The 13,207-nt window shown below is 53.8% G+C and overlaps 7 protein-coding genes across 7 annotated transcripts; 1 reads left to right on the top strand and 6 right to left on the bottom strand.

Annotated features, from left to right (window-relative positions):
• Nucleotides 1-39: 39 nt before the first annotated feature.
• Nucleotides 40-507, bottom strand: M409DRAFT_54885 (uncharacterized protein; the record flags this gene model as incomplete). Its single annotated transcript, XM_033812859.1, has 1 exon — nucleotides 40-507. One exon carries the CDS (start codon nucleotides 505-507, stop codon nucleotides 40-42), a length of 468 nt encoding a protein of 155 aa, XP_033667437.1.
• Nucleotides 508-1,777: 1,270 nt separating this feature from the next.
• Nucleotides 1,778-2,095, bottom strand: M409DRAFT_54886 (uncharacterized protein; the record flags this gene model as incomplete). Its single annotated transcript, XM_033812860.1, has 1 exon — nucleotides 1,778-2,095. The coding sequence occupies one exon, from the start codon at nucleotides 2,093-2,095 to the stop codon at nucleotides 1,778-1,780; it is 318 nt and encodes a 105-aa protein (XP_033667438.1).
• Nucleotides 2,096-3,884: 1,789 nt separating this feature from the next.
• On the top strand, nucleotides 3,885-5,240 carry M409DRAFT_23186 (uncharacterized protein; the record flags this gene model as incomplete). The annotated part of the gene is made up of 1 exon (XM_033806670.1): nucleotides 3,885-5,240. The coding sequence occupies one exon, from the start codon at nucleotides 3,885-3,887 to the stop codon at nucleotides 5,238-5,240; it is 1,356 nt and encodes a 451-aa protein (XP_033667439.1).
• A 130-nt stretch (nucleotides 5,241-5,370) lies between these two features.
• Nucleotides 5,371-7,082, bottom strand: M409DRAFT_23187 (uncharacterized protein; the record flags this gene model as incomplete). The annotated part of the gene is made up of 4 exons (XM_033806671.1): nucleotides 5,371-6,096; nucleotides 6,146-6,280; nucleotides 6,332-6,699; nucleotides 6,764-7,082. The coding sequence occupies 4 exons, from the start codon at nucleotides 7,080-7,082 to the stop codon at nucleotides 5,371-5,373; spliced, it is 1,548 nt and encodes a 515-aa protein (XP_033667440.1).
• A 675-nt stretch (nucleotides 7,083-7,757) lies between these two features.
• On the bottom strand, nucleotides 7,758-9,636 carry M409DRAFT_23188 (uncharacterized protein; the record flags this gene model as incomplete). Its single annotated transcript, XM_033806672.1, has 3 exons — nucleotides 7,758-8,507; nucleotides 8,557-9,372; nucleotides 9,424-9,636. 3 exons carry the CDS (start codon nucleotides 9,634-9,636, stop codon nucleotides 7,758-7,760), a joined length of 1,779 nt encoding a protein of 592 aa, XP_033667441.1.
• A 227-nt stretch (nucleotides 9,637-9,863) lies between these two features.
• On the bottom strand, nucleotides 9,864-10,759 carry M409DRAFT_66575 (uncharacterized protein; the record flags this gene model as incomplete). Its single annotated transcript, XM_033816992.1, has 3 exons — nucleotides 9,864-10,474; nucleotides 10,575-10,617; nucleotides 10,691-10,759. The coding sequence occupies 3 exons, from the start codon at nucleotides 10,757-10,759 to the stop codon at nucleotides 9,864-9,866; spliced, it is 723 nt and encodes a 240-aa protein (XP_033667442.1).
• A 1,221-nt stretch (nucleotides 10,760-11,980) lies between these two features.
• On the bottom strand, nucleotides 11,981-12,319 carry M409DRAFT_54891 (uncharacterized protein; the record flags this gene model as incomplete). The annotated part of the gene is made up of 1 exon (XM_033812861.1): nucleotides 11,981-12,319. One exon carries the CDS (start codon nucleotides 12,317-12,319, stop codon nucleotides 11,981-11,983), a length of 339 nt encoding a protein of 112 aa, XP_033667443.1.
• Nucleotides 12,320-13,207: the final 888 nt, after the last annotated feature.

Consider the following 13,207-nt stretch of genomic DNA (forward strand, 5'->3'; position numbering starts at 1 on the left):
TAATCGCCGGCATCGACAATTCCGGCCACATCGTATCTTCTATGAAAGTCGGGTATTTGATATGGGTACGGGCGATCGAGATGCAGACCTGCGTGAGCGAAGGCCGTAGCAGGCTACGGTGGCGGGGTGGACCGTATGTGGCGAACGCCTCCGAACAGAATTTACAGAAGCAACGCCATACATGCCGCGAGGAGCCACATCCAAGGCTTCGTGGGGTTTCGCAGCTGGTGCTGTAAGTATCGTCCCTTGACGGTCCTTGCGATGCTTTCGAAGCCACCGTATATGGCGATTCGTTGCAATCCCAACTCTTGCCAAAGACGATCGCTCTTGTCCCGACGTGTACTGGCATTCTAGAGTGATCCTTAGGTTGTGACATTGACGAAGGAAGCACGGGCGTGCCGCATTTGGTGGCCGACGGTGAGGATCGTGGCATGCATGTGGAGGTGCAGGAAGAACGCTGGTGCAGTGCCACCGCAACTGCGCTGCAGGAGCAAACGTAGAAGGCATTCTGCCTCTTGGTATTGACGCAGCCGCATGACCACTGCATCGGAGCGATTCATCACGGATTCATACGGGAAAGGAAAGCTGAGAGGGAGAGAGTAGCGCAGAGTTCCCCTGTGCTGCATGAAACGAGGAAAACATGGAACTCAGCGCCTACCTTGGATGGGCGTGAGGCCACTAGTTCACATGAATGTGAGAGCAGGCGACTGTTACTAGCGGCTGGACTCCTTATATTGCCATCCGTCCAAGCGTGTTCTCACATTGTCTCGACCCTTTCGCTGTTCTAGGCCTTACAAGGCTACAAGCAAGTCTGAAAACGGGTTGCCTCTTGAAAATCTGGCTTGTGGCAAGGCTCCTTTAGTGTAGCAACACTTCTGGGCCAAGTGCATTTGCTGACCGAAGATGGTAATGCGATGTTTCACTTCTGCGGCAGCTTCGAAACGCATCTCTGCGCCAAATCGGACAGGAGCAGAGCAAGCATTCGTCGCTTTTGGGAGGCTTCGATAATCAGCAAGGACGCTCAGCTTCGACAGTCTTGTGGTATGGGCTTTCTTGCTTTTGAAAGCCTTTTTTAGTACTGGCGACACAGCTGGCTTGCACATTGGTCGGCAAAAAGAAGTTGCAGCGCTCGCTTTTCCAAATTGCATTCTCGTATGCCGCCATCGACGTGTGAATGCAGGAGTCTCTGCCGTGTTTGGCCCGGGGCCCAGGCCAGTGTCTGGGCGTGGCTGGATGCCTTGAGCATGACCATCTCGTTTGGTACGAAGCCGGCAATAATCGTCCTCTCTTCAAAGGCGATGCGATAGACTCTGCAATCGATCTCAGAGACCGCAGCCATGTGCGCTAAGCAATACTGCAGAGGCGGCCCGGAGACAGGTTAAATTTTAAACTTCTCCACAACTCCACAACGCGGGGTCAGGCACTGCAAGAATGGTTTCCTTTTCTTGCAACTTCACCTCTTGCAGACTATGCCGGCCGTAGTCGCAGCCAGTGAACGAAAGGCAGAATGTCAGCGCAAGTCGTGCCCCGCCAGCGGCTGGGCTTCCAGCATGAGGCTTCGGTCGAGGGCCTGAGAAGGCATTGCCAGTTCAGCCTGGACATTACCGCATGGCAAGAAACCTGGAGGTGTCAAGATGCTTGTAGTTATGAACCTGGCTGTCCCGATCTCAGCAAAGTGGACGGTGCTCTCAATGTGGCCGACAGCTCGTGGAGCACCTGCAGTTGTGCGGGGATGACCAGCCAACGGAGAAGCTCCCAGGTAGTAGATCAATCAGAGTTACAGTCTCCCTGGCTTCTTTTTCCGGCAGCTTGAAGAGTCCATGATGGCCGTCTCGGGGGCCCTCTTTCCAGGGCCACGAGCACCAGGGAGAGCACAGAACTCGCGACTCCTTCTGGAGTTCGAACCCCCAGAGTTGCTTGAAGGCCGCATGACATGAGCGGTCGAAGAGAAACCGAGCAACATGCAGGCTCCAATTTTACGATTAGTGAATAGTCCGGAACAGCCTCCATTCTGCAAAGCCGTAATAGATGAGTCGACACGACGCTCGTCTTCGAATTTATGGTCGGCTTCAGTCCTCGTGGAAGACAGCTCCATGGATGCTCAATCGTGACCGCGACAGTGTGTCTGTTCTTTATCTCCATATTGCCATAGCGGGCTGCAATTGGCAGGAAGTGGTGCTGAGATCCTGATTGATCCTGGGAAAGTTCTATATACCTGGGCGTTCGCCGCATATCCACGTTTCGCTCGAATGCTCATAGGCATGTTTGGTCCACTTCCCCGTACTTGGCTTACGAGTCGTTGACACAGGCGACCACAGTATGCCGCACTGCTCGTCCTGCTTGTCCCGCTCGTCCTGCTGGTGGACACGACTTTGATATGTGTTTCCTCGGCAGCCGAATGCTGGTGCATTCAATGGTTGATGCGGAGACCGTTCCCGGATTCTGAGAAAGTCGACTAGGGTCCAGTCATGAAAGAGTCGAGGAGTGGCTAAGTTCAGCAGCAGACGCACGTCTTATGTTGCAGGCTCGTCAGCATAGAAAATCTCGCGTCGCCTTGCGCAATGCTTCTTGGCCATGGCACAATACCTCGCAATGCGTCATCAATGGTCACATTGAGTGCAGTAGATGCATTAATGCCTGCTAGCTCTCCACAGAAGCGTTGTGGAGAAGCTTTGGAGGCTCAGAGGATCAGCATTGCAGGATTTCAGTCCTCAAAGAGCCGCATCTAGCGAGATGAACGATCTCCTTCTTCTTTCATGTCCTCGGCCAGACAAAACCTGCTGTTCGGGGAGTGGACACTATGGCGTTGTTGCAGGATGCAAGGCAGTGATCATTGTTCGAGTCATTGCTTTGCTGGAGCTGCAAGGCGACGCTGCGGATTCAGTATGTGTATCTGTGGTCGTTGATGCGTTTACGCCAGCCATTGGACTCGATTCGGGGGAGCAGCAGCCTGGATGAGTTCTAGATCAACGGGCTATGCCGTGACCCGGGTTCTGCCAATTCTGTAGATGGTGATAATGATGAGAGAATCTCGGAGGTCTCGTGAAAGGAGTACCTGAGAGTGAGAGTCATCTCGGCCGTGAAAGTCCTGGCAGCACAACGGCTCGCATGCAGCGACTTCTGACAAATTCAACTTCAATATCGCCTGCTAGAAGAGTTTCCAAAACATCGACACGATAAATCTACATGTCAGCCAGAGCGATTCAGCTGTTGACTGCAGCTTCGCCGGCTCGCTGTCCCTAGATAAACTTGACGGCTGCTGGTCGCCTCCACAGCATCTTGCAACACTCGGCTACATATGATTCGAATCTCGTCAACGAACTCGAGTCCACCACGCTTCTACGCGATGATTGACATTTGGAATAGCACTGGACGATCTCATGCGCAGCTGCAGCATCTATGTTCTTCGTCGGAGCATGAGTAGAAGGATATCGAGGATCCTTGGAATGGGCGACCACTGTTCATCCCAGAGACCCAGCGTGCGAAATGCCTGAGCTAAGATGTATACACATGCATGAGTCTCATGTGTTGAGGAAGCACTGCGCCCGAAAATTTAGCTTGTTTTTCACGGGCAAGTCATCTTACACTTTAAGAGCGTTCGTGGCCGGTTTTCAACCTGTTCAGTCGATCAGGCTTCAAATGTGTTCACGGACGCCTTCCGAGCATCACATGGTGCTCAATGCTCGGTTCTTCATGACCTCGTCTCACTGCCATTGATCACAAGCATTCAGCGGCTCACTCACTTCACATCCAGGGTCCGTGCTCTTGCCGTTGCGAGCCTTCCTTCCCCTTTAAGTACTGCTCTTTTTCATCACTTCTTCTTTCTCTTCCTCCCTTCTCTCTCACACCACCACTCAGCACCACCACCACCCGACACCACCACCATGGATCAAGACCTCCGCCGTCTGATCTACCGCAACGCGGAACTCGAGACCGAGCTACGCCTGGTCAAGGAGCAGCTTGCCCAAGCCAATCATGCCAACACCTACCTCCTCGGCCGGTTCAGCAGCGCCTCAGTTGAATATCAGCCCCCAAGGACCCTCCCATCGTCACGCTTAATCTACGAGCGTGAGCCCGAACGCACCGACTTGCTCAGTTTCGACGAGGTCGGTGACTCCGGCTACTATGAGAGTGGTCCGGTTCCGTCAGCTGCGACCACCGTCAACGAATCGCCACCTGCTGACGTGGAGCATGTGCCGGAGCGTCGAGCAGCTGCAAGAGAGGGCGTGGAGAAGGACCAGATCCGCACCCAGCCTCTCATCGATCACGCGGACGCATACACGCCACCACTACCCCCAGCAGAGAGTCCACCACCAGCGTTCGACTACAAATCTCTCCGTAACAGACCAACAAAGAGCTCTGTCAGTCGTGGGATCCTGAACGTGCGCAAGGTCAGTCCTGCTGGCGGAGAGACGGGTTCTCCACCTTCAGATGAGGCTGGCTTCTCGATCACACAACCCAGCGGCAAGGTCATATGGGTGCCGACAGGAGATGGACCACCAGCTCGGCCCAAGCAGAAGAGCGACGAGGACGTCAAAGAGGACCCATCACCAGAGGAAGGCGAACCACAAGCCGCGATCCCTCAACCACCACCCTCAGCGCCGGCATACCCAACCAACAACCCCTACCCACCCCACCGCAACCCCTACCCCCGCCAACCACGCACCAACGGCCTCAACTCCTCCCGCTGGAACCCCTACTCGCAACCCATCGACCCCGGCCCCACCAAAATCAGCGACCTCTTCACCTCCCCAAGCATCCCCGACTCTCACCCCCTCTACCGTACCGTCCTCCTCCTAAACATCTCCCCAACCACCGAAATCGCCAAAATCCTCGCCCAACTCACCTCCCCGGCGACCATCACCATCCTCAAAACCGCCGGGATGAAGACGATTCCGCGCATGGAGACCAACGCGGCGATGTTGACGTTTGAGAGTAGTGTGGCGGCGGTGCGGTTTGTGGCGCGGTGTCAGGGGGAGAAGTTGTGGGAGTTTGAGGGGGAGGTTAGGTTGATGAGGACGGGGACGGGTGGGCAGTTTGGGAAGGGAAGAGGAAGTAGGGAGAGGTATTCGAACAGGCAGCCGATGCAGCAGCCACTGTGGTTGCAGATTGATGCGAGGGGTGGGTTTGAGCGGCCCGGACGGGATCTGGAGGTGGAGAGGGGTATGGCTGATGAGATTGGTGTTGGTGGTGATGATGAGGTGCAGCTTGAGGAGGAGGCGATGATGAGGGAGGGGTAGGGGTTTGAGATTGAAAAGCCCTGGGCTAGAAGTCACTAATTTGCTGCAAAGGCGTAAGTAGAGAAGATCAATCAGGCTGTTTCGATAGACGGACATACCTTCCCTCCAATACCAAAAGCATTTCCTCTTTCTACACACCATAAGCCCCGCCCTCCCTCGCCACGGCATAATTAATATTATACCTCTTCGCAAAATGACCATTCACCAAATCCAACAACACCCGCACATTCTCTAGGAGTTCCGGCTCCTGCAGCTCAGTCGTCATCTGAGCCACCTTCAAAGGAAACGTCGTGACGACCATGCTCACCATATCGGTGATATTGGCAGCAACATGTCTCTCAGAAACCAGCACAATGGCAGCGACCAGATCGCGGAGTGCGTAAGGCGGATGTAAGGCGGATCTGAAAACGAAACTTCGCTCGGCTAGGCGCTGGGCGATGCGAGCGAGGATCAGATGTGCGGCGACGTAGAGGTTGAGGGCCTCGGCGAGTTTTACGTCGTATGGAGATAGGCCGGTGCCGAGTTCGCATAGTGTGATGAGATCCAGGCTCTTCAAGTTGCGTGCTGTGCACATCGTTGGATAGGTCCATATGTCTTCCTCTTTCCACCTCTCTAGGTTATAGGTCAACCGTCTCACCCAGAGTGTCAGCTCGAAAGCCTTTTGGATCAGAGCGTATCGGCTAAGATCGCCATTTCTCATGGCTTCACCAGCGGCCAATACTCCTGGGATCTCTACTAAGATATCGAGGAGAAGATCTAAAAGGGTCTTGGGCGGACAGTCACCTGAGAAAGGGATGGTCTTCCATCCTTCTTCGGCCAGGAAGCAGGACTGACGATCGCTGAGACACGCCAGGAGCTGCCATATCATTAGAAACGCTGCTGTCTCGGTGAATGTCAAAGCGTACAATATTGATCCTGAAGTATCGGAAAGTCTTGTGCTCGAGGCCGCTTTTAAAGCTCAGAGGTCCTTTTTGCTGAATGAGATACGCAACGCCCTTTACGTGGGCAAGGCGGGCAGAAGGAAGATTGGATTCGATGCACTCGAGGCCAGGTCAGATCGGGACACGATCGTCAGCGCTGAAAAGACGCACCTCGTACAGAGTCAGGATCATACAAGTGTACATGACCATGGAATCCCGCCAGTTTGGACTCTTCAAGGACGACTGTAACTGTCCGAGGGTGGACAAGTACAGTTTAGTGGCATGTCTGCGCATGTCAGGTGCTTGCAGGTCGTTGGCACAAAGGGCGCTGGCATTGGCCATCAACGCCGTGGATGTGAGAGTGCGAGTCGTCGAGGAAGTGGCTTCAGCGAGAACTAGCTCGACCCATGGGCGTTCTACGGACGTGCCAACGTTGAAGCGGTGGAGGAACTTTGCCAGTGTTGCGGCGTTGGCTTGTCCTAGTGGGATGGAGCCACCGAGAAGCGTGTGCGAATGTAGCGTGACAGAAGTCTCCCGGTCTGAAAGTAATTGTGTCAACATTTCATTGGAAGCCGTGAATACAAGAAAGACGCAACGACACACCTCGATATTTTGTGAACAGGCTCTGGTGCTGCTCGACTGCATTCCGGGGTAGGGGTTCCTCCTTTTGTTCGGGCTCGGCGGTCAGGCGGAGTGGAAGCCCGCAGCGGCCAGGCTGCCGACAACTCTGTGAATCTTCCGCGCGCCTGCGAATGGTCTCGACGCGGGCGTTCGAACTTGCTCGAGCTGCCTGTGCGCGGATTTTCCTCTTCTGCGCCAGCCTCTCTGCATTCGAGGTGCTGTTGATGAAGAGCCATTCATGTTTCTGGCAACCGCCTGGGCTGTCCTTCGCGGATGTCGTCTTCGCCGGCGAGGACGACATGTGGAGGCCGATTGCGAGCCTGCAGAGAAGCGGAAGGCGTACGGAGAGGGCGGTCTTGGGCACTCATGCTGCCTTTGTAGTTGTTCTATCGAGGTGCGGTCGTCTTAAAGTTGATGGGTGCGTCACGCTATTCTAGTTGGACGATCCGCTCCAGCCAGTCCCAACAATCATCAGTCGCTCCTTTCGATCTTCAAGATGTTACCTCCTTTAGGATAGCACACTCTTCACCGTCGGCATTGGCCATGCGAGGACGGAGCCAGAGCCGCTCGTGACGGTCAACGGCCGCCATCCTGCTTCTGGCCACTGTATGCCGCCTTCGGAAAAGAGCTCGCCAGCTTTTGCCACCTTAGTTCGACCTTTACCCTTTCGAGTGTCTGCGTCGAGGGGCCCTAGATACAATAGCTCAACGAAGAGCTGCGTAAGGTAGCATTATTCTATTCACATACACTCAATGACAGCAAGGATCAAGTATCTGCATATGCAGCACAGAAGTCTGCTTCGCAAGTCCGATCTCACGCATTAGTCCACCGCCAATCAGTCACCATCCCGGCGCCCTGCCCAATACCTGCCAGGTACATACTCTCGTCGTCGGCTTCACCACTTGCCGCATCGCTTCAGGGCCCATTCGTGGAAAGCTGTGGATCGCCGATGAAACAAGTCATCAAAGAGGAAGTCTCATTCGGGAATGTCACTGTCTCGGACCGTCATGTCAGCCAAGTACTGAACAGCACTTGGTTTCGTCGCAGTCGATGGATACATTGCCAATGGATCTAAGAAGAGAGCATCTGCCCAAACTTTTAATGCGATTTGACTTGACTGATCAGACTGGTCAGCCGGTCTGGCTCGGGCAGCTGCGCGCTGAAGAATCTTCTCGAAGAGAGCCAGGCTCTGGCAGAGGTGGTTGTTGTCGGATCTTATGAACTCTGAGTTCTCTTTTGGCATCGACTCTTCGAGGCACAGGACGTGATCATCGGTAGTGTGGCTAAGCAAGGCGGTGATCTTGACTTGAGCAACGCCTCGGATGCTAAGCAGAGATTTGGTGTACGGGTAGTGAAAGAAGTCTGCGGCGCTCCAGACCTCTCGATAAGCAACGTTCAGAGGGGGATCCGTGATCTCAGCGTCTTCAGCGTCGTTGAAGAATGTTCGCCAGATATCCAATTGCAGAAATCTTAGAGAAGAACAGATTACGGCCGCATCAGTGATAAGCGAGGCCTGTGTTGCACTTCTCGCGTCCAGATGAACAGTTGCTTTTCCGATCCTGTCTGCATATGCGTAAGGCGTTCCGTCTTTGGCCACAAATGCGAGCATCTTCTCTGGCGTGTCGAAAAAGAAGTTGGCATGTTTGTAGTAGACTGTCGATGCAGCCTGGTACCACTCGCGGCTGACAAGAAACCGGTCGACCAACTTCGCCGGGAACCACCGAGCCTGTAGGCGGTTAGTCATGAGGTGGAGGAGATCTGTATCGGGCATGTACCTCGTAATCTATTCCTCGCCGCTCACGACGCTCTTCCTCTTCTTCGTCCCAGCTTGCTTTAGACAGTGGGCAGACTTGGCTTTGTGGCACATATGCCATCTCGAGTATGACATCCTTCAACTCCTGTGGAAGTCGGTTCCAGGGGCAATTGTGATCATGTGTGCTCACATTTGGGCCTGGCTCTTCACTGACTAAAGTGGAGGTTGTGGATGTGCTTTCGCTGTCATGTTCACTCCTTTTGTCGACGCTGGCGGCAGACCACTCCAACGGCCGCGGTTGAGACGCGGTAGCTCTCAGAAGATCGCACAGGCTTTTGAGGTTGGTTGCGAAGATTTCACAGTTACATGAATAAGTACGATCTTCCTTTTCGACAGTAAGTGTCGATATTCCGCGGAGCTGAAATAGCATCGGGTCATGCACCTCCAATTTTTGCTCTGTCCACATCCTATCGTCGACGTCAGACGGCATATAGTCGATGTCGAAGTAGTCAAAAGCGATGCGAAGGTGCACGTGCTTGAGTGAGGGGCACATTTTGACAATCTTCATCATGACGGCAGATATTGTCCGATAGTCTAGGACGAAAGTGATTATAGTGATCAGCTTGGCGTACGATCGAGGCAAGCCGCGGTCGTCACAGATGAATTCCTCCATTTGCTGCCCTTCAATGTGCCGGTTCGCGAAATGAGGGTCATAATCGTATTCCATGTTGTGTGCAAGGACAAAGTTCGTGCGGCTGTAGAACACCTTCGATGCGGCGTGATACCACTCTCGATCTACCATCAGTCTTTCCATGGGCACCTTTGCATCCCAGGATGTCTGGTTCAGGTCAGTGATGTGTACGGGGCGCCACGCTATGCTTCACCTCACCGCTAGAACGCCCTCGGTGTGGTCTTGGATTGGACAGTGTTCGTGGCTGCAGGTGCAGATTCTGGGCTGCCAACTGCACTTGTGCATTGGAGTGCAGCCGCCATCGGGAACGTAGGCCAACTCGAAGATGAAGTCTTTGATTTCTTGAGGCAGCGTGTTCCAGACGCATCGACCGTCAGGGAGAGGGCGAACGGGATTCGGTCGATGCGCCATGGTATGGTGCATGTGAAGTCGTGTTGTCGTGTTGTAACGGTGAAGGCGGACTGGACTTGCGTGAGAGAAGGTGAGGGGCCTGCTCACATGTCGGATTCGAACTTCAGGCCGCAACTCCCGTCACTTAAGACGTGTGGAAGTCACGCCAAACGGACGGTCCAGACACGGAAGCGACACAGCGTTCAAGTCGGAAGGTGCAGCCAAAGCCTCTCGAACGACACCTGAATTCATCTCTTGTCGAATCTACTCTTCTTCGCTTCCCCACCACCACCGCCCGGCGTCCCCGCCGCACTCGAACCCGCCGACTTCGACGCCGACACAAACTCCACCTTCTCCCTCTCCGCCACCCTCTTCTTCTCCTTCCTCTCATTCCGCCGCACCAAGCTCTCCACATAACACTCCTCCGGCCACGTGACCGCCACGCCCAGCCCCTCCGACAAGCTAGTCGCATAGCTATCCTCCTGACTGATCCCCGCAAAGTCCATCAGTTTCGGCAGCAAGCTGGGATTCCTCAGCGATGTGGAGTTCTGCAGCCTCTCATTGAAGTGTACGCCCTGCTTCTTCAGCTCCAAGAATCGCTCGAATTTCTTGGTTGTGGCCGCCAAAGCTGCTGCTTCTTCGCTGTTGGTGGGAGGAGGTGGAGGCGAATTCGGGATATCGAAGTTGGGCACGGTGGGCATTGTGAGCTCGCGCAATCGCTGGCGCTCGTAGGTGTATGGCGAGAATAGAGCGGAGTCTGTGTCTTCCGCACTTGGGCCTGCTGGTTCCGCCGACGGACCAGCAGTTGGTCCCACGCTCGCTGAGGCTGGTGTTGGATTCGCCGGTGTTGGTGCTGGCGCTGAGCTCGCATGTGGAAGCGTCTCGGTTTTGGATGTCTCTTGAGGCTCTGCTGCCAGTCGGTCAGGTATTGCATCAAGTCGATCTCGCTCAGCGCTTACTCTCGGAACTGGTCGTGTTTGGCTGTGCAGCACTTCGATCAATCTTCGCTATCTGGCAGTCTCTCACGTTAGTAGGTATCCATGCTTTCCAGTCCATGTTATTAGCATTGCCCTACCTTAGCAGGCTTCTCCGGTTGAATATCGTCTTCCTCGTCGCTGCTTCCATACGCTACGAGTGAAGCCATCGTTGAAAGCTTTTGCGATGTTGTCGAAGCGAGGAAGTGAAGTCGAGCAGATCACTGAGCCAAAACAGAGCTTGAAAGCAGCCCGTCAATATTTGACTTGAATTTGATTGATGTTGCTGCTCCATCCCTGTCCAGCTTTAAACTCTAATGGCGCTAGCGTGTTTCTCCAGGTACATGTATCTCGTGAACAGGTGCACATCACCCCGAACACCATTTTATGCCAAACCATCTGTAGAGGTACGGCCTTCCTTTACAATTGCAATAGCACGAATCTTGTCCTTCGAGGTGAATTGAGACGATGCAAGCGGTACGACTGGCAATGCCCACTGCGACAGTACTTTAACTCTCAAAGATACGACTAGGAACCCAGTGCAAGGCATCTACAGCATGTAGCTACTGCGCGAAGGACCACGAACCATGGAACTGCCCCACAAAGGCCGAAACGGACTGAAGCATGGAAGTGTGCCAAGGTGCCACGGAGAGCTTGAGGCCTGGAAGATGTCCGAAGCGAAAGAAGGAGCTGGCCAGAGTAAAGGCAGCATCTGCGTCCCGTCCTAAATACCATCCGTTGACGCCGGCCTCAGGACCGGCCGGGCCGCCAATGATTGCGAATGGATTTTGACGTAGGCACCGGTCTGCAACGAATCTCGGCTAGCATCCGGAGGCCGAGACCACAGGGGTTGCCTCTCAGACTGGAAGAAGGTGCTCGTCAGGCTGAGTGAAGCAGTGGCGCCGGCTTCGGGCTCAATGCTCTCCAGAGGAGCTCCAGTTGTCCGCGTGGGCCATGGCGGAAACGACGACAGCATTTGAAGAATCATTGTCCAACGGCAGCGCACCGAGGGTCCTGACTCAGATCGACTGTACTGCCGAGCGGATACTAAGACACAAGCAGACAGCTAGAGCGACCGCAGCTGTATTGTTACCGCGTGACATAGATGATAACGAGTGTCGAGCGTTTCGAATTTCTGTGCGCTACTCTTCCATCTACAACACTTCCCTCTCCAGTACGCTGCAAGGACAAGCAAATGACTTTACTCCAACATTTAGACCATGTGTTGAAACGGCCGTCCGAAATCACTCATTTCTACCCTGATGCTTATATGTTGAAGCCAGTAAGGCGGGTAACTCCGAAGAGCTCGTCTTCTCGATCGCCAATTAGAGCGCAGTGATGGCGCCAAACATCCAGTGGTTCGGACCTCAGTACCGTAAATGCGATGTGGCCTAAGATGGAGACGGACAGTTCACTTCCACCAAGCCGAATGGGTTGCCAAAGGGACTGTTGTGGCAGGACGAGTCTGGGATGACATATGAGCTACCCGAACCACAGTCAGCGTTTTCCCAGAGAGTAGTGACGCAGCCGGAGCCTTCGACAATGATCGAGTTGCCGCCCAAATTGTCGCATGAATCGCCGGGGCCATAGGCCAAAGTTCCCCCTGATACTTCGTTTCCGCGGCAGTTTGAGTCAATCCAGACTTGGACACCCGCACTCTGCGCCGTTGCATGGTGTAGGATGGTGATGGCGAAGGCTGGGATCAGCCAAAATCGAGATAGAGCGTTCATGATTGTCGGATGTAAGACGCAGGGGTGAAATGCGGTGTATGAGAATTGAGCTTGGTGAAGAGTCAATAGAGCTACACTGACGAATGACCCAGCTCAGAAGGCAATCAAGACGCTCTTATATCCTTGCGAAGAGTTATCCGCGTCCTGACGCTGAGGCCGACAGTTACTCGTCATGAGACCGAACCCTGACATCAGTGTCAACTCTCGAAACCCCTTCCTAGTAGATTCCGCAGGAAAACAACCGGGTCGCCTGCTTACAGATAACTCGCTAGCCCACCTCCCGATGTATGCCAGACTAAGAAGTCTTAGCTATGCGATCGAAGTAGTCGTTTATATTGCCTCGAAGCTTCGTCTTGTTGTATTCCCGCTTCGTGCTTAGGGCTCTACAATACGAGATGTCTGTACGCAGTCTAATCTCTGATCTTCCTCTTTGGCTCGGCGAAGAATTACTAATTATAAGGGGCCAGAGTCGAAGCAATGATCTTTCATAATCCTACAAAAAAGGCAAATAGGGTCAGAAGGCTAAGGAGTGCTAGGGCAGAGGCTGAAGCCAGGGGTAAGCGGTGACTATGGGCTAAGTGCGCGTATGCATCACGCTTGTGCTGACGGGAGCTATAGGCTCCCGCGACTATTAAAATGTTTAGGAATACTACGATCGGCTTAGAGTAAAGCACGAGTCAGGGATATAAGCGAAAAGCCTCTCAGAGTAGATCGAAGAGAACGAAGAGGGACGGCGAGAAGGTCAAGCAAAGATAGGGGTTTGAAGCCTTAGAAGGTATAGGTTGAGGCTTCCTGTTGCTTCGAGTTACTCCAGCAAAACTATGTGTAGTTTGCGATGCTTAGCGAGAGTAACATGACATTGTATCGTCGTCGTCAGATCTCATTTAC

Source organism: Zasmidium cellare (assembly GCF_010093935.1).
Source record: "Zasmidium cellare ATCC 36951 unplaced genomic scaffold M409scaffold_18, whole genome shotgun sequence".
Classification (NCBI taxonomy): Eukaryota; Fungi; Ascomycota; class Dothideomycetes; order Mycosphaerellales; family Mycosphaerellaceae; genus Zasmidium; species Zasmidium cellare.